The sequence below is a fragment of the Hylobates moloch genome, unplaced genomic scaffold (genome assembly GCF_009828535.3).
Source record: "Hylobates moloch isolate HMO894 unplaced genomic scaffold, HMol_V3 SCAFFOLD_18, whole genome shotgun sequence".
Taxonomy (NCBI): Eukaryota; Metazoa; Chordata; class Mammalia; order Primates; family Hylobatidae; genus Hylobates; species Hylobates moloch.
The window spans coordinates 63865207-63884743 of NW_026652293.1; the positions used below are offsets into that span (position 1 = coordinate 63865207).

General features: G+C 44.0%; 2 protein-coding genes across 3 annotated transcripts in view; one reads left to right on the forward strand and one right to left on the reverse strand.

Annotated features, from left to right (window-relative positions):
• Positions 1 to 1350: 1350 nt before the first annotated feature.
• On the reverse strand, positions 1351 to 18865 carry CUNH1orf131 (chromosome unknown C1orf131 homolog). 2 transcript variants are annotated; one of them, XM_032136234.2, is made up of 7 exons: positions 18714 to 18865; positions 16528 to 16862; positions 6782 to 6838; positions 4590 to 4685; positions 4357 to 4443; positions 3106 to 3158; positions 1351 to 2049 (listed from the first exon to the last, which is right to left on the reverse strand). In XM_032136234.2, exons 1-7 carry the CDS (start codon positions 18829 to 18831, stop codon positions 1911 to 1913), a joined length of 885 nt encoding a protein of 294 aa, XP_031992125.1. In that variant the 5' UTR covers positions 18832 to 18865; the 3' UTR covers positions 1351 to 1910. The 2 variants fall into 2 exon arrangements, with proteins under 2 accessions (XP_031992125.1, XP_031992124.1); XM_032136233.2 differs by having other exon boundaries at positions 6782 to 6841.
• Positions 18866 to 18901: 36 nt separating this feature from the next.
• GNPAT (glyceronephosphate O-acyltransferase) overlaps positions 18902 to 19537 on the forward strand; it is a 37640-nt gene continuing 37004 nt past the window's right edge. Inside the window, exon 1 of the mRNA XM_032136230.2 lies at positions 18902 to 19146. Coding sequence (XP_031992121.1) covers positions 19069 to 19146 — 78 coding nt within the window. The 5' untranslated portion in view covers positions 18902 to 19068. The remainder of the gene's footprint in view (positions 19147 to 19537) is intronic.

The following is a 19537-nucleotide window of genomic DNA, read 5'->3' on the forward strand; positions in this document are numbered from 1 at the left end:
TAAAATTACTTAGAGCCAAAATACATATCCTGATGAATAATGCCTTTCAAAATAAACCTGGGAAACAAACCACTCATTCCAGTTTTGCTGGCACTATCCCAAACATTTTGCAAGTTCCTCATTTGTCAGTGTCTTCACAGACAACATAAAGTCACATAACAAAGTGAGCCATTTATACCTGATTTTTGGACCAAAACATTATCATTTACTAGGCTAGGATCAGTTTTTTGGCAATTGAAAAAAAAAAAAAAGGCCAGCCAGGCACAGTGGCTCCCACCTATAATTCCAGCACTTTGGGAGGTCAAGGCAGGAGGACAGCTTGAGCCCAGGAGTTTAAGACCAGCCTAAGCACTATGGCAAGACGCAGTCCCTACAAAACATTTTTTTTTTTTTTTCTGAGGAGTCTCACGGTTGCCCAGGCTGGAGTGCAGTGGCGCGACCTCGGCTCACTGCACGCTCTGCCTACCCGGTTCACGCCATTCTCCCGCCTCAGCCTCCTGAGTAGCTGGGACTACAGGCGCCCGCCACCACATCCGGCTAATTTTTTGTATTTTTAATAGAGATGGGGTTTCACCGTGTTAGCCAGGATGGTCTCGATCTCCTGACCTCGTGATCCGCCCGCCTCAGCCTCCCAAAGTGTGGGGATTACAGGCGTGAGCCACCGCGCTCGGCCTACAAAACATCTTTTAAATTAGCTGGGCATGGTGGCATATGCCTTTAGTCCCAACTACTCTGGAGACTGAGGCAAGAGAATCACTTGAGCCCAAGAGTTTGAGGCCACAGTGAGTTATGATCGTGCTAGGGCACTGCAGCCTGGGTGACAGATCAAGGCCTTGTCTCTAAAAAACTGAAAAAACAGGCCGAGCGTGGTAGCTCATGTCTGTAATCCCAGCACTTTGGGAGGCCGAGGCAGGCAGATGGCCTGAGCTCAGGAGTTCAAGACCAGCCTGGGCAACATGGTGAAACCCTGTCTCTACTAAAATACAAAAAATTAGCTGGGCGTGGCAGTGTGCGCCTGTTGTCCCAGCTACTCGGGAGGCTGAGGCAGGAGAATTGCTTGAACCCAGGAGGTGGAGGTTGCAGTGAGCTGAGATCGTGCCATTGCACTCCAGCCTGGGCAACAGAGTGACACTCCGTCTCAAAAAACAAACAAACAAAAAAATTGAAAAAACAGAAATTTTTAAAAGCCCAAATTGTCACCATTATCGAAGACCTTTTTTAATGTGCTACAAGCTTTGAGAAGTTGCTGTCACTTTAAGCAAGGGCAGTATCATTAAAAACATATATATGGCTGCAAAGGTAATGACGACTCTGATAGAAATAACATTCACTTAAATGTGGGCACAAAAGTATGAGTTAAAACCATCTGTTATTTAACAGTCACAGGCACATATACTACAAACATATTTTATTTATATAACTTCTTACGAAGTAGATTTTGTACACATGGTAGGCTAAAAATTAAAACTGCTTTTCCACAAAACTGATAAATTATTAGATTCTTGGTTCTTTCATGATATCATAACATTAAATCATTAAAAAATTATATGGCAATTTAATGTAAACTACTAGCATTTACAAAACAGTAAAGTTATAAAAAAAATGTATTACAAGCAAATGCACCAAATACCAGTGAACATGAAACAGGAGTGAAGTTTGCTGGAGAACATTAAAAAACACTTTTCATTGGGTTCACTTCACATCCATGCTGCACTGGGCCTGACGCACTCAGCACCGTGAAGCAGACACTTCGGCAACTAGAAATGTTACTTCTGTTTGACTTTTTTTCTAAAATGAAAAAGCGGTCTGTGAAATGTGTGGTAAGAACGATCTATCTAGAGTCACACAGGGTCCAGGGCCACTGCAGTTGACTCAGTTGTTCCCATCCTCGTTTTATCTGATAAAGTACTTCATTTGGCCACTCTGGAGGAATTTATTTTCTTGATATCAACTGGGCTCAGAATCAGTGTTCCATTTTTGAATTTTCCAACCTGTCCAATCCGTCCATTTGACAAAATACTGGGAGCGGACTTCTTCTTTTTGGATTTCCTACATTTAAAGTAAGAGAAAGGTACTATAAATAGTTAGGCTTACCAACAAGCATCACAGTACCACCAACCAGGCCACTGCAGTCTGGCCTGCAAACTCCTGGTCGCCTGCCATACACACCCCCCACCCCACTACGCCTTCCTGTGGTCCCTGAAACATGCTACTGCCTTCCTGCCTCAGGGCCCTTGCACTGGTTTCTTCTGCGAGGAATGTTCTGCTACCAGCTCTTTCCAGGCTGCCCCTCTTCTTTGTTCAGTTCTCAGCTCCGATGTCACCTCCTCAGACTAATTTCCCAGCTCACCCTCTCCCTGTGGTTTTCTTTCACAATGCTCTCTTTCAGCCTCTCTACAATACTTGCCAGTACCTGATATCATCTTACTTATCCATTTGTATGTTTTGGGGTGTTTCTCTCCCTACAATGAAGCTCCTCAAGGGCAGGGATATCTTTAGTGTGATTACAGCTGTACACCAATACCTAAGGCACCCACATGCCTGGCACAAAGAGGCATTCAACAGATACAGATCGGTGGCCAGAACAAATGACCATTTTACAGCACGTACAAGTGCACTAGGAGCCCAAGAAAACAGGCTAAGACAAAAACAGTCCATTCTGAAACAGTAACTCAAAGACATAGAAAAAGGCACTTGAACAAAAGCTAAGAAACAAGTACAAAGCAACAAAGTCAACATCCCTTATTCATAATTACGGTGCTCTATCTTACGTGGTATGTCAAAGAGCAGGCAATACAGACCCAGACCATGCTGCTGTAGCAGCACTCTTAGAAGTCTTTTCTTGGAAATGTAAACTGCAGCTTTTCCACTAGTCACTTAAGAGTGTCGGTGAAAAGTGGGAGATTGGAGAAACTTCCTGATTTAGTTCTCAGGCAGTTGTTTGATCTTGGGCAATTTACTAAATCCTACTTTGATGAGGATAAATGAGACAGTGAAGCGCTCTAATGGGCTAGCAACACCACATACATTCAAGGCATCCTTTTCAGAACTAATCAGTAGGTTCATCCAGATTGTTCAACCCCAGGGCCTGATAAAATCACTCACCTGTCCTCCTGTCCTTTCCTCTTCTTTTTCTTGAAAATATCTGTTTCTTGGGCCTGATTTCAGAATTTAAGATCATATACATATTAGTAACGGATAATGGGATTCAAAGAAAAGGCAAGAGGTTTGTGACCAAAAGTCATTGAGATACCATTTTTAATATTTCTTTCAAGTAGGCATATTAAACATAACAGTCTCAAAGTTTTACCCTAAAACGCTTTCAACAATGTGAAAGGCTGGGCCTGGCGTGGTGGCTCATGCCTATATAGTCCTAGCACTCCAGGAAGCCAAGGTGGGAGGATCACTTGATCCCAGGAGTTCAAGACAGCCTGGGCAACACAGCAAGATCCTGTCTCAGTTAGAAAGAAAAAGAAAAAAGAACGTGAATGGCTATTCCAGGTAAGACTAACAGTCTTACACCGAAAGCTCAAATCTTCCATTTTAGGTGAAAGGTAGAATGTGTAACATCTATTCCCCTTGTGGTTTTTCATAGGCCCTTGTGTTGTATACAAGGTTATACAACGTAAAATGCAAAAAAAAAAAAACAAAAACCAAACAAACTATAGAAGAAAGATCAAAGTAGCCTGCATTATTGGAACAGGATTGCTACAGTTTGGATATTTGACCCTCCAAACCTCAGGTTGAAATTTGATCCCAACATTAGAGACGGGACCTAGTGGGAGGTGTTTGGGTCATGGCAATGTATCCCTCATGAATGGCTTGGTGCTGTCCTCATGGTAATGAGTGAGTTCTCCCTCTGTTACTTCCCACTTCCCAAGAGAGCTGTTTGTTAAAAAGAGCCTGGCACCTCCCCCCACTGCTGCTTCGCTCTTTCATGTCTCGCTTTTGCCATGTGATCTCTGCCTTCCCTGATGAGCGGAAGCAGCTTCAGATGCTCACCGGAGGCTGAGCAGATGCCAGTGCTATGCTTCCCGTGCAGTCTGCAGAACCATGCTCCAAATCAGCCTCCTTTCTTTATAAATTACACAACATCAGGCATTCCTTTACAGCAACACAAACGGACTAAGACAAGGAGTTTGCTATTTCAAAGCAAACCTTGCATGTAAGTATGCCAGATTACTTGGCTGGTATTACTAAACAGAGCTAACTCGAAGAAGTGGAGAGCATGGGATCCTTTAACTTTAACTCTGGTGCCTTCATTGCTCTCCAAGCAGCAGCTTCCGGCATTCCACTATGGCAAAGAGCATCCACCTTCCCATTCTAGTTGAATAAAAGACAGACCATCACACCTACCAGTCTCTTTTCTTCTTCCTTTGCTGCCTTTTTTTCTTTAATTTGCTCCTGTAAAACCTTGTAATTCACATAACTCTTTTTAGGAGGCTGTAACGAAAGAACAAGGAAACAAACCATCATATTTTATTCTGCAAAAATGTTCAGTGTCCCTTGCCCTGACTTGCTCTTGGCTTTCCTTGCTCTTGCTTTTTTTGCATGTTGTCTGGCGATGAAAGGTAGCAGCAGCCCCTCACCTTAGCGCCCAGCATAATGGCACGTTCCTGTTCCAGGATTCTCTCCTTTCCTTTTCCATAACCCGTGATCCCAAACCGGTGCACTTCTAAACGAGCCTGCGACACAAAGCACAATCAGACGCAAGTGCATTTCAACAACTCCAAAGGAAAAAACATATTGCCAGAAGTAATGCATTTCAGATCCACCGCTCTGTAATAACAGCGCATAGGAATAATAACTCCACTGGCATGTGGTCAAAGGAGCTCTATGGAGGCTCCTTTGGAGCCTCCATCTCCCACATACACCATCTCCCACATACACCATCTCCCACAACATCTTTCTCCTGTTTTTTTCCTTTGAGACAGGGTCTTGCTCTGTTACCTCCCAGGATGGAGTACAGTTAAAAAGAGGCATGATCATGTCTCACTGCAGCCTTGACCTCCTGGGCATGTGATCTCCTGCCTCAGCCTCCCGAGTAGCTAGGATTATAGGCACGCACCACCACACCCAGCTAATTCTTAAAAAATGTTTTATAGAGAATAGGTCTCACTATGTTGCCCAGACTGGCCTTAAACTCCTAGGCTCAAGTGATCCTCCCACCTCAGCCTCCGAAAGTGCTGGGATTACAGGTATGAGCCACCATGTCTGGCCCTCGCCCATGGTTTTGTTTTGTTTTGTTTTTTTTTTGAGACGGAGTCTCGCTCTGTTGCCCAGGCTGGAACACAGTGGCACGATCTCAGCTCACTGCAAGCTCTGCCTCCCGGGTTCACGCCATTCTCCTGCCTCAGCCTCCCGAGTAGCTGGGACTACAGGTACCCGCCACCATGCCCAGCTAATTTTTTGTATTTTTTAGTAGAGACGGGGTTTCACCGTGTTAGCCAGGATGGTCTTGATCTCCCGACCTCGTGATCCACCCGCCTCGGCCTCCCAAAGTGCTGGGATTACAGGCATGAGCCACTGTGCCCAGCCCTCTCCCATGTTTAATTTGAACAGCTGATACAAAGAATTATCTCTGCACAAAGTAATAACAGAGCCAGGATTCAATGCAGAGCTCTGTAGTTAAGAGCTTTAGATGCTCTCTAAAACAAGCCATTGTCCATAAAGGCAATAATTTCAACTGAAAAATACCCTCCAAACACACCCACTCACACTTAGAAACCATTTATCACAGAAGCTTCAAACACAGATCCATGGTTTTAAAAGGAAGAGAAAAAGTCAGCAATACCCACTCTTAGTAGTTGAATTACTTCTTCTTGTCTTTTTTCTTACGTGTTTTTTAAAACGTTACAACCACAGAATATACATATCCCCATACTTACCATTGTATCAGTGGCGTTGTAGTCACAAAACCATCATGTATTAAATGAGTATAAAATATTCAATCAAGTGAGTGCAGACCAGGCGTGGTGGCTCACGCATGTAATCCCAGCACTTTGGGAGGATGAGCCAGGTAGATCACTTGAGGTCAGCAGTTCAAAACCAGCCTGACCAACATGGTGAAACCCCACCTCTATGAAAAATACAAAAATTAGCTCGGTGTGGTGGCACACGCCTGTAATCCCAGCTACTGAGGAGACTGAAGTCGGAGGATCACTTGAACCCAGGAGCCAGAGGCTGCAGTGAGCCAAGATCCTGCCACTGCACTCCAGCCTGGGTGACAAAGGGAGACTCTGCCTCAAAAAAAAGAAGTGAATGCAGTATGATTTGCTTAACCATTTTCCCAACTTTTAGACATGTAAAATATTCATTTTAGATATTATAAAACTGTTAATGTTGGCCGAGTGCAGTGGCTCACACCCAGCACTTTGGGAGGCCTAGATGGGTGGATCACCTGAGGTCAATAGTTCGAGACCGGCCTGGCTAACGTGGGGAAATCCCATCTCTAATAAAAATACAAAAAAATTAGCCGGGTGTGGCGGCAGGCACCTGTAATGCCAGCTGCTCAGGAGGCTAAGGCAGGAGAATCACTTACACCCAAGAAGCAGAGGTTGCAGTGAGCCGAGATGGCACCATTGCACTCAAGCCTGGGCAACAAGAGTGAAACTCTGTCTCAAAACAAAAACTGTTAATTTTTATAATACCTAACATTTATACTACATAGTTCACATGTTATGTTATAAACTTATAATAAATTTAATATAAACATACATTTATAAACAAATATTGTAAATAAAGTTAATTATAAATAATTTAACAATCTCAAAGTACATACCTTTTCTAGATTAAATTCTTGTATATCCACATCTCTCTCCAAAACACTAGGATTAGCCTGCTGAGAGAAAAAATTCTTATTTAGATCATCTGTTACTATATCATTATAGTATCTATCACCAAAAGAGTAGACATGTTTTAAGGAACCTGAAAGTGATCCTCTCACACCCACTAGACTGGCTACTATCCAAAAACCAGAAAATAACAAGTGTTGGCAAGGATGTACAGAAACTGGAACCCATGTCCTATATTGGTGAGAATGTTTTACCATGTGGTATAGGGATTGGGGAAAACAATTATGATGGTCCCTCAAAAATTAAAAAATAGAATTATCATATGATCTGACAATTCCTCTTCTGGGCATATACCCAAAAGAACTTGAAGAGATATTTGTACACCTAGGTTCATAGCAGCATTATTTATAATAAACGCAGAAACAACTCAAATGTCCAACAACAGATGAACAGATACTTTTGAACGTGGCATATACACATGCTGGAATATTCCAGAGCCTGAAAAAAGAAGGAACTCCTAACCCATGATACAACATGGATGAACCTTGAAGACATGAGGCTAAGTGAAATAAGCCAGTCACACAAGGGTACGTGCATGATTCCATTTTATGAAATACCCAAAGGAGTGAAAAATTCACATAGACAGAAGTTAGAATGGTGGCTGCCAGAGGCTGGAGGGAGGGGAATGGGGAGTTGGTGTTTAATGGGTATAGAGCATCAGCATCGGTTCGGCAAGCTGAAAAGAGTGCTGAAGATGGATGGTAATGAGGGCGGCACAACACCGTGAATGAGCTTAACACCACTGAACTGCACACTTAAAAATGGTTAAAATGGCCAATTGTACATTCATGTATATTTTACCACAATTAAAAAATTGGAAAACAGAAAGAAACCTTGAAACTGGCCCAGATGGCTAAATGTCAAAAGTAATACAAGCATGTTGCTCAAAATCCTAATGAACAACTAACAGAAGAAAAAGGGAGACAATACTTTTTAGGGTCTCAAAGCTTATAAAAGTAATGATGAGAAACTGAGAAAAAAAGGAAAGCTGGTAAGAGGGCAATGCCTGAATCTCACATATCACATACAGAAAATTCTGCCTGGTGGGAGGGTTTAGAAAAGGATGCCTGTGAGCAGGAATTTTAGAGGGTAAAACTTTAGAGGGTAAAATTTACAGGGTAAAACTGCTCTATATTCAAGTAATTCTTTCTTTCTTCCCTCTCATCTGGCCACTAGAATAATGGGCTAAACAGTTCTTTCAGGAACATCAGATTCCTAGCATGGCAGAGATTTGGTTTATAATTCCTAGTAGAAAATGATGTTGCTGCAAATGCCCCCAAAATACGTGACTCTTTATATCACCCTATCCCCTGACCTACCTGCCAAGAGGTGCCTATCACAACGGCACCATGTGCCATTGTCCACCAATGGTGGTAGTCTACCCTGCAACTACACCGTCCACAAGGCAGCCACAATGGAGTCCACTCGCTCTCTCCTTCTCCAAACGGGAGCTGTGCTTCTGCTTAGCCTGGTTCCTCATCCCCCACCCCAGCCCCTACCACTGTATTTAAGGTGTGTGGGTTCAGACAGTCAGTCACTGCATGTTTTCATAGATGATGGCTTCTGAGTCCCTATGAAATGACTCTTCAGATGATGAGGAACTCTGCACTTAATTTACAGGGGGGTTATTACGATATAACAGGATAAAGTGTAGTAAGTGTGTGGCACGGGGTCCAAAAAACAGCAAGGCTTACCCGATGCTCTTATTCCTAATGGATCTACTGACCATACCATCAGCAGCATCACGGGCAACCACTGTCACACTGGACACTGACTGGCTCTCCATGGGCTTGGGGTGCTGATGGTAACAGAGGACGGGACAGCAGAGGACCACTGTCAGGGTCCAGGCGTATGGCCTAGCTCTGTGCTATTAATCACAACAGATGCACTTTCCATTTACTTTATCTTCCTTCCTGGCTTAAGATTTTCTCCAAACCTGTCTCCCACTTGGCTGACAGCATCAAGTGCCTTAACTGAGACCACAGGCATAGCATGGAGGACTCTGTGTGAGCCACTTCCATTTTATCTACCCCAGAAAGTGTTATTCCTATTCCATGACTGGAAAAAATTCCACATTTACTTTGAAGTCACAATATCTTTTCCACTGCCATGCACATCTAATCTATTTACTATGACCATATCTAAGCCCTAAAAAAACAAACAAAACCCTGTATACCATTCCCAGATCTCCAAGATCCCCTAAGATATTGACCGCCTTTTCTAAACATTTAAGTAATTCCTCTCTTCCCTCCTATCTGCTCCACTGAAGTAATGGCTAAATCAACTTTCTAAGTTGAACATCTCTTTTTTCTCTTTTTTTTTGAGATGGGGTCTCACTCTGTCGCCAGGCTGGAGTGCAGTGGCGCGAGGCACGTCAGATTTCTAGCAATACTGGAGATGTTATAGATGTTTTTGGCCGATCTGTTACTAGAGATTAGCATGAGCAAGGAGCAATTTAAAGAGGATTTCGGCACAGTAATAAAATTCTTGGCCAACTGTATGATAGCTACTATGAGGCTGAAACCCCTGGGCCCTGGAAAGAGACCAGCCTACAAAAGAGAGGAGCAATGTCAGGCCTCTCCTAGTCCCTGCTGTCCCCATCAGCAGCCACAGAGAATACCTAATCCCTTGCACCTTGGCTGTGGGGACACCGGGGCCGAGAGGCCGACTAGACCAAGGGGAGGAGAGAGTCCCTTGGCGGTAGCTCTAGCACAGACACAGATACCTCGGTGTCCTCATCCCTCTTTAAACAGTTCACCACAAACGTCTTAGTTTTGTAGCTATTGATGGCTTTTTGAGAAAGGGTCTGAGGTCTAGATCTGTGCATGTATCAAACACAAACTTTTGGGGGAAAAAAATTCTTGGCTCATTATTTCATAGCTTCTGAGTCCCTATTAGCATGACCTACCACTGTCTAATTTTCATTTTTATTCATAGCTTGAAAATCCCTTCAGTACATTATTCATAATACATGACCTGACTCAGAAACCATCAGTGGTCTCCTCGGTTTTCTTTCCCCCCATATTCTCTGCAGTAGGAAGCATTACTGCCCATAGGCAATACTGGGTCCTCCTCTACTTCCAGGCACACAGGCGACTCATGCTTCCCTGTCTACTTGATGCTAGGAATGCCTAGGTGGCTTTCCCTGGCCAAAGAAACATGAGCAGAGTTGGGGAATGCCTACTTCCACATGGAACCCTTAAGAGCCCTTCATTAACTCCCCTTTCCTTTATTAAAGCAACTAACAACCCTCCAGATGGTGGCACCCCATCATCCTGGGTCCCTAGATGAGGATGGTGTGGCACAGGAGACCTGCCTCTGCAAATCTTGATGGCCATGTAACATGAGAAAAATTAACTTTTGTCTTTTAAACCACTGGGATGTAAGGACTATTTGTTATCAAATCACAGCCTAACCTATCCCAACTAATCTAGCCTTACTATCCCACAAGGCAGAGGGATATGTATGGAGATTTTGAGAACTTATATGCTGGGCAGGGAAGAAGGAAGAAAAGCTAGAAAAAGAAAGAACGGTTTGGAAGAAAAGTGAGAGATGAAGTCAGGCAGTCCACCAGACTCAGCGAACCTGTCTATGGGGTGATTTAGGTATTTTCTCTTACGTGGCTTAGATTTTCTTTCTTTTTTAATCTATTAGTTGAAGTGCCCAACCAACCTGTCTCCAATTAGAGAGAGAGTAGCCCGGTAAACAAACGCTTTTTTAAAAATGCAGACAGCTCTATGAATATTAAGAAGTTTGTTCACACCTTGATGAGTCTAAATTACTTCAGCTAGGTTACTTTCTTCCTAACACCCATCTGACACTGATTTACTCAGGAAGAGGAAGTCTGGCATAAAAGTAAGAAGCGGCACTGGAGCATGGAGGATTTCCGGGTGGAGCACCATGCAGTGGGCTACATCCACATTGCAGGGCAGTATGGGAGCCGCAAGGATTTGGGGAACGATCAAAGCTATCTGACTATAACTTGCGAGAAATGTCTCTACGTCTGGCGATGGCTCAGAGTCAGTGTACTTGTGTCACTCAAAGGACAAAGAGCAGAGCCTAACCTCACCTATGCTCTCTCTAGTATAGCAGTTAAGTACAAAGTGTTGAAGCCAGAAAGCCTGGGGTCTGAACCCAACCTTTGGCGCTTACTTCAGCTCCATAATTCTTTATCTGGCATCCTTAGGGTCAGGTTCCAGCTTTAAAATTCAGAAGTCTTTACATTTTAAAAAGGCAAAACTGAATATACTGAATATTATAGACCACTTCCAGTAGGGTCCAAGGCAGTAATCCATAATTAAACACATTAATATTTCTGTGGCAATATCGATAAATATTCACACCAAATGAGATAAACAAAATTTTTTTTTTTTTTTGAGACGGAGTCTTGCTCTGTTGCCCAGGCTGGAGTGTAGTGGCGCAATCTCCGCTCACTGCAACCTCTGCCTACCAGGTTCAAGCGATTCTCCTGCCTCAGCCTCCTGAGTAGCTGGGACTACAGGCACATGCCACCACACCCGACTAATTTTTGTATTTTTAGTAGAGACAGGGTTTCACCACATTGGCCAGGCTGGTCTTGAACTCCTGACCTTGTGATCCGCCTGCCTCAGCCTCCCAAAGTGCTGGGATTACAGGCATGAGCCACCGTGCCCGGCCGAACAAAAATGATTTTTAAAAGCTTCGTCAGGTTTTTCTGCCAAATAAATTTGCAACAATCTTAAGAGAAAAGGGATCAATCAAATTGTGGTTTCCAGAGCTCTGGGTGTTTGGAATTGCAGATATGGGGCTGTGAGGTTAATGTTTAACTACAGGCAAGTAACTTAACCTCTTATAAGTCTCAAGCTCCTCTGCAAAATGAAGACAGGTCCCAGGAATTGTGAGGATCGAGCCCATAAATGAGTTAATGAACATAAATAAAGACTCAGTACACCCCCAATAAATATTAGCAATTCGCTATATGCTCGGGGCAGCCTCCATGTACCTCAGTTTCAGGATGCAAAGGTCCCTTCTGATCTACAGAACACTATTCTATTATGTTTCTTATCTCTTTCTTATCTGAGGCCACAAAGGAGGCTAAGGTTCCTGAAACAGGGGCAGTGAATGATTCACGTTAAGATGGCCCAATGCCAGCTGTGGAGAAATGGCAGTGACACAGCTCTAAGGGCTGAGCAACACACAGATGTGTTAAGCTACATCTGACACTTTCATTGCTTAAAAGACTTAAAAGACTGCCTTACAGGCAGTCTTGCACCTATGAAAGAGTAGGTTTGCCCATTCATTTTTTTGAGATCACTAGTCCAGGCCACGCTATTTTGAACCCGGGCCACTGCAACAAACCCCTAAATCGGTTTCCTCATGCCTCTTGCTATTGCTCCCTTATAATCCATTCACCATACTGGAGCTACAGTGATCTTTTTAAAATTTAAATCAGATCACCTCATGCCCTTGCATGAAATTCTTTGGTGGCTTCTCATGTACTTAAGACTAAAGTCCCAAGGCTCACTAGTGCCTATGAGACCTGGCAAGGGCTGGTCTCAGCCTGTCTCTCTTGTATCAGCACCAACCATTCTCCCCTCTGTCCTAGTCCTGCTAGACTTCTTCCAGCTCCTTGAACACACCAGGCCTCTTGATACCCCACGGTGTTAGCAAGGCTGTTTTCTCCCTTTTTGGCTCACTCTTCCCTGCCCCATTCACCAGCACCATTTAATACAGCATTAGCCTGAATGTTACCTTCTGAGAGACCTCCCTGACCACTGTATCTAGACCAGGTTCTGCATGGTACTCCAGGACCCTATTTGTTTATAATTCTTTCTAATTATATTATATTGCTCGACTCCAAAGTAAACTGTATAGTATACTCCATAAAGGCAAAGCACTATTATCTTCTTCACTGCTCCATCTGCAAGGTCTGCAGACAGCAGGCACCCAGTGATTGGTGGAATAAATGGAGGAAGAATATGTGATCTCTTACTATTTCCAGCCAAATTACTTGTATAGTGACTACATTAAAAATGGGACATGGGCCGGATGCAGTGGCTCACGTCTGTAATCCCAGCACTTTGGGAGACCAAGGAGGGCAGATCATGAGGTCGAGATCAAGACCATCCTGGCCAACATGGTGAAACCCCGTCTCTACTAAAAATACAAAAGTTAGCTGGGCATGGTTGTGTGCGCCTGTAGTCCCAGCTACTCAGGAGGCTGAAGGGGAGAATAGCTTGAACCCGGGAGGCGGAGGTTGTAGTGAGCTGAGATCGGGCCACTGCACTCCAGTCTGGTGACAGAGCAAGACTCCATCTCAAAAAAAAAAAAAAAAAAAAAAAGGGACATGATGGCTGGGCACAGTGGCTCTCACACCTGTAATCCCAGTGCTTTGGGAGGCCAAGGCAAAAGGACTTCTTGAGACCAGTGGTTCAAGACCAAGCCTGGGCAACAAAACAAGACCCCAACTCTACAAAAAATTTTAAAATGAGCCAGGCATAGTGGTGTGCCCTATAGTCTTAGCTACTTGGGAGGCTGAGGCAGGAGGATAGCTTGAGCCCAGGAATTGGAGGCTGCAGTGAGCTATGATCACACCACTGCACTCCAGCAGGAGTGACAGAGTGACACCCTGTCTCTAAACATAAAAATATATATATAAATGGTGGCCAAGTTCCGAGATGAACCCATGAAAACCTGCTTCAATGCACAATGTAGCTTAATCGTAGAATTTATAGCACAAGTTCTGGAAAAGTAGGGTCATTTCCTGGGTCTAGGCAGGGCCAGCTGGATTGTTGTCCAACTCAACATCCCCTTCTTCCTTTCCCATGCTCTCTAAAAATGACCAGCTGATGCTACGATTGGTCATGGAGGTTATCATTACCCATCATATATTTTTGCCACCTATGTCTGTTTAACTGTCCTACAATGGCTTAGAAGTTTTTAGAGAATGAGGGCACAACTATACTTTGCCATGTTACACAAACTCAGCACAGATGGTGTATTCCAATTAGCACCAGCTGGCTGACTACCCTTTTACTTGGCATACCCAGGATATGACATAAGAACTAGCATTATATTTACGTGTATTTATTTCCACACTGCAATGTCAACATTCTGAGGTCGTTTTACAGGTGTATGTGTTTTTAATGTGTCCACATTCTGTTTCCTTAACCAGACACACTCACATTTCAAAGGACACATTTAAAAAAAAAAAAAAAAAAAAAAAGAGGGAAAGGGCAGAGCAGCAATGACAAATGAAAATTTTCATTAAGGTCAGGAAGTTCAAAACGTAGAGTGAGCTGAGGCTCCTGAGAAAAGCCAACTAGAATGCATTAGGGCTCACTTGGAAGGGGACGCAAAAGACAATCTGACAGACTGCCACAGATGTTCTATTATTAAGCAACAGGGAAATGCAGACTCATTCAATCTCAACTCTTCTGTCTTTTCTATTAAAAAGAAAACTTTCCATTCCAGAAAGAAGAACATGAGGGAATATAAGAGGAAACTGAAGTCTGAGACATTTGAAGAAACAAAAAAGGGTGCCTAAATGCTTTATGTTAGTTGAAGTCTTCAAATGCTGAATTATATTGCAAAGCACTGCTCTCCAAACTTTTTCATATCATGACACATACAGAAAATACCAGTATTTGTAGGGTACACTGGGGTACTGGGAGATGGCCAGCTTCGGGGCTCTGGTTGCCCCAAACACCAAGGGAATCCATTTCTTGACCCTCCCATAACTGTTCCCAGAGCCTTATATTTGGAACATAAGAGTTAAGAAGCTTATCTAGAATCCTAAAATAAAGGTAGACATGGTTACAGATTCACTAACAATTTTTTTTTTTTGGAGACAGAGTCTCGCTCTGTCACCCAGGCTGGAGTGCAGTGACACAATCACAGCCCACTGCAGCCTCGACTTCCTGAGCTCAAGCAATCCTCTGGCCTCGGCCTCCCAAAGTGCTGGGATTACTGGCGTGAGCCACCACGCTCAGCCTGCAGAATGCACTAACGATCTTTGAGGAAGAGATGCCAGTGAGCTTGACATGAAATGCTACCAGAATTTTAGAAAAGACTATACAGATGGTTTTTAAAACCATAAAGATGTGGCAAACACTGGACACTAACATACATTTATACATTCATAAAGAACAATGGAAGCCAAACTATCTTTGTAGCGGGTAGAATTGTGGCCTCTAAAAACATATGGCCATGTCCTACTCCTTTTCAGAACCCGTGAATATGATCTTACTTAGAGAAGGATCTTTATAGTATAACTAAACAACTCAAGAGGAGACCATCCCAGATTCAGGGTGGGCCTAAAGCAAAGAGAAAGGCAGAGGGAAACATGAGACTCAGGGACACAGGGATGAAAACCACATTAAGACGGAGGCAGAGATTACAGTTATGCAACCACAAGCCAAGGAAACTGTTAGAGCTACCTTCTGGTCAGAGGCAAAGGATTCTCCCCCAGAGCCCTCAGAGGGAGCATGGCCCTGTCAACACTTTGATTTTGGACTTCTGGACTACAGAACTGTAAGAGAATACATTTATGTTGGTTTAAGTCACCATGTTTGTGGTAATTTGTTATAGCGGGCTTAGAAACTAATACGTACAATCCTCACTTCTTTGTTGATAGACAAAGGTTTGCAGGACATGGGGGATGTTACAGAAATGGAATAGCAATGAGTTTGTCAAAGCCATTATGATATTCTTGTGAATAGATAAATTAAAAACATTTGGGGCCAGGCGCAGTGGCTCACGCCTATAGTCCCAGCATTTTGGGAGGCCAAGGCAGGCGGATCATGAGGTCAGGAGGTCAAGACCATCCTGGCTAACACAGTGAAACGTTGTCTCTACTAAAAATACAAAAAACTAGCCGGGCATGGTGGCAGGCACCTGTAGTCCCAGCTACTTGGGAGGCTGAGGCAGAAGAATGGCGTGAGGGACGTGGAGCTTGCAATGAGCCAAGATCGCGCCATTGCACTCCAGCCTGGGCGACAGAACGAGACTCCATCTCAAAAAAAAAAAAAAAAAAAAATTAAAAACATTTGGAGGAGCAACCACACCTCCCTTGAGGACTGAATTTTGGGTCAGATTTACAAGCTCAGTCTGAAAAAGATTACTGCTCAGAAAAATCAAATTGCTTTTCCACCAGCATTGCTTTTCCTCGAGAGCAAGAATTTCTATATATTTTGTTCACTGCTATATCCCAGTGCCTACAATTGTCGCTAGCACATAACAGGAATGCCAGAAAGAGTTGCTGCAAGGGTTAACTCAGCAGTCCTGTGTTTATCAAACCCTGCACATTCCCAAGAAAGTCCTATTTTCATGACTGGCAGTTGGCTGGCTCCTGAGAATTGAGCAATTAGAATATTCTGCCTGATCAGAGTGTTTTTGCATACCTGAGGTCTTGAGCCACTGCTGTACCAAGTTTTCCCAGACAGTTTATACTAGCAATGTGATGGTGAATACCTGCTTTTCACTGGAGGTTTAGAACTTGAATAACTAAGGTCAGTCTGTAGGCCTACATGACTGATAAGGGCCATATGCTGAGTCTTGGGTCCTGTGAGTCCTTTTGGCAAATCTGCAGGCCTGAGGATAGTCAGGCATTCCTGCCACAGTCTAAAGAGCTATTCACCTAATACTACAATATCAGGGGGTTCACCACGTATATATAAGCTAACCAACTCATTACCTTTGTGCTCTTGTTATGATCTGGCGTCAATTTTCTTTTTTTATTTCTGCTGTGAAATTCTACCACTTCTACTTGTTCCCTATTGTTCTTTAGGGAAGAGGGAGGAACTGCAGAAGCAAGGATCTCTGGTCCTGTGGGGGTCCCAGCAGGAGCACAATGCTGCTCTTCTCTAAGTTCCTTGAAGAAGCTCGAAGCACTCTTCCTCTGGCCTCTTATGAGAGAACCAGGTAGGGGAGATGGCTCTGCTGCCAAGGCTGCTGCAGCCTCCACATCTCTCTTCTTGTTTTCCCTTTTCTTTATGATCTTCTTTTGTTCTGTTTCACCTTCTGTACCTCCTGTTTGTTCAAACACAAGAAGGAAAATAAATATTTTCAGTCTTAGCTACCATCAATATCAAATCATATGAATGTACTTGTACATATTCCAGGGCTATATGCACCTACAAGCACACACAAAGAAATAAACTATTTGTTTTCCTTCAAATAAGTGTATTTGCAAAATGCAGAGAATCCAAAATGTAGTCATCTTTTCCTAGGTAACTATATTTATGTCTTTGACCCTTATTAGCACAATCACTTTAGTCCCCACCTTGGTTCTTACTCAAAGTGTCATCACAGCAATAGTTCCCAGGGCTGGTAATCCCAATTGGCTTTATACTAAAAATATCAGGCACTGCAGCCACTGTTTCTTTTTAACACTTTCTGGGTTACAGGAACATGGAATAGTCTTCCTATTTTCTTTCACAGTTAGGAATTAAGATGAACCTAAGACAACTGGCTCAATTTGAATGCCTTTGTTTTCTATTAATTCCTCTTTCTATATTTCACTTGTTCAAGCTCTGACCAGTCACCTGAAAGTTCTAACCAGAATCCTAGGCATCCTTACTCGCATGCATTACAAATACCACAGAGCTCTCTAAATTACCAGCTGTTGATTTATGCTTGCTACTATTTGCTTAATCTTTTATACAATAAACATTTAAGAGCCAACGAAACTTTGGCATTAAGGATATAAACATGAATAGACACATTCAATGCCTTCAGAGCTCCTACCATGATTTCCAGCCTGTGTTGACATAAACTATATTATTTTGCAGAATAGTCTTTTCCTCTAGATTTTAAACTTCTCAAGGTCAGAGACTAAGTCTTCTCTGTCCTCCAATATGTCCAAGGGCACAGAAATGCTAGTTAATACAAGCATGGGGTCTGGGACCAGAATCACAACCCAGGCTCTGCAAAAATTACCAGTCAGACAACCTGCATCAGGTTTCATGAACCTCTAGTACTTGTTTCTACATTTGCAATCATGGATTTATGACGGTGTCTATTTCATGAAGTTGAAAATTAAATGAGCAAATATACGAAAAGCATGTGCTATATGGAAAGTTCTCAATAGTTTTAACTATTATGCCTAACTGTTTAGGGGAACTTGGAATTTTGAGCAGTCGTTCCAAAATAAAAATAGCTTTTAAAATATCACGCTGTAAATTTAAAAAATGTGTGTTGTCCTGAAATCTAATGATTTTCTTTGGTGCATGTGCAAAGGGTGTCACCTTCTCCCAAGCAAGCTCTTCAGAGTATGACGCACTGTCTTCCTACTGACATGCCATGAGACTTTAATAGGCTCTTTTATTTTTCTTTTCCCCCATCAAGATAAAGAACGGAGAGTAAAAGATCAGCGCACTTGTTTGAAAAAAAAAAAACAAGTCGTGAAAAGGACAACTCGCCAAGGACTATGATGTCTCTGGAGAGGGACACACTTGGACGAAGCTGGTGTATTATCCAACAGGCCTGAGGCCCCAGAGCGAAATGACACTATCGCACCAGGGTCAGGCAGGTCTTGGGGGTGGCACGGGGAAAGGGGACTTCCCAGAGCTCAAGAAAACGTGGAAAAGTGGGCTACTTTTAAATCGGAAAGCCTTGGTGCTTCCTACAAGCAAGTACGATGGTCCCCACACTTGGGGACGAGTTGGAAGGTTTGATGAATAACTCAGCAGAGCCCTGTCGAGGGGTGACTTCCGATGGAGAAATGGGTTCGCTACTGGAACCAGGTGGGACGAAGTTAAGGGTGCTTGACATGCAAGAACCTTTAGCCTCAAAGCAGAGGCCAACCCAGGACGGGCCACACAGGAGACCCACGTTCCTCAAATCTGCTCTCCACGTGGGCTCCTGGGACCCCGCACTCACCAAAGTCGTAAAGGTTCTGGAGCAGAGCGTCAAGAAGTGTCGGAGAAGTGGGAGGCGTGGCAGACCCCGGCCCTTGCTCCGGCGACATTGCGGGGTCAGCCGAGGAATCAACCCTCATTCTGCCGCGCTGCACCCCCGCTTCCGGGTTCCGCGACTTCGCGCATGCGCCACAGAGCCCTGCGCGGCTTCCGTCCTGGCTAAGATGGCGGCGCCCGGGATCCAGTGTAGCGGCTGCAGAGGGTGCCGCCGCCCTAGGCGAAGTAGGGCCGTGCTGAGCGAAAGAACCGCCCCCAGCAGCAGCACCACCACTGCTTAGCAAAGAATCCCAGACCCCGCCCGGGAAGGCAGCCGCACCATGGAGTCTTCTAGTTCATCTAACTCTTATTTCTCCGTTGGCCCAACCAGTCCCAGCGCTGTCGTGCTCCTCTACTCGGTAGGCGCCCAGGGAAAAAAGGCCTAGAGCGGAGCCGCGCAAGATAGTACTCCTTTCTCCCAGTCCTTATTCCTCCGGCCCACGACCCTTGCCCAGAAGAGCTGGCCCCTAGGCTCCCAAGGAGGGGGTAGTTGGTTGGATTGGTTTCCAGGACAACAGTGTATCGCTCTGTGTCTGTGTGTGTATGCTTTTGGAAGTTTCTACGGATTATGGTTCCTTTGGTTCCTTTCCACTTGTTCCTTCTCTTTCTCTCTATCAGGCCCTGGGCCTTCAGAAAGCTACTGGACACGAGAATGAGGGATGAGAAATTGGAGTCTCCCCATCTCTAGCGAGGGCGTGTCGAGCTACCTTTTGGGCAAACCTGAGAAACCTGCGGGTCTGGCCCGCCCTA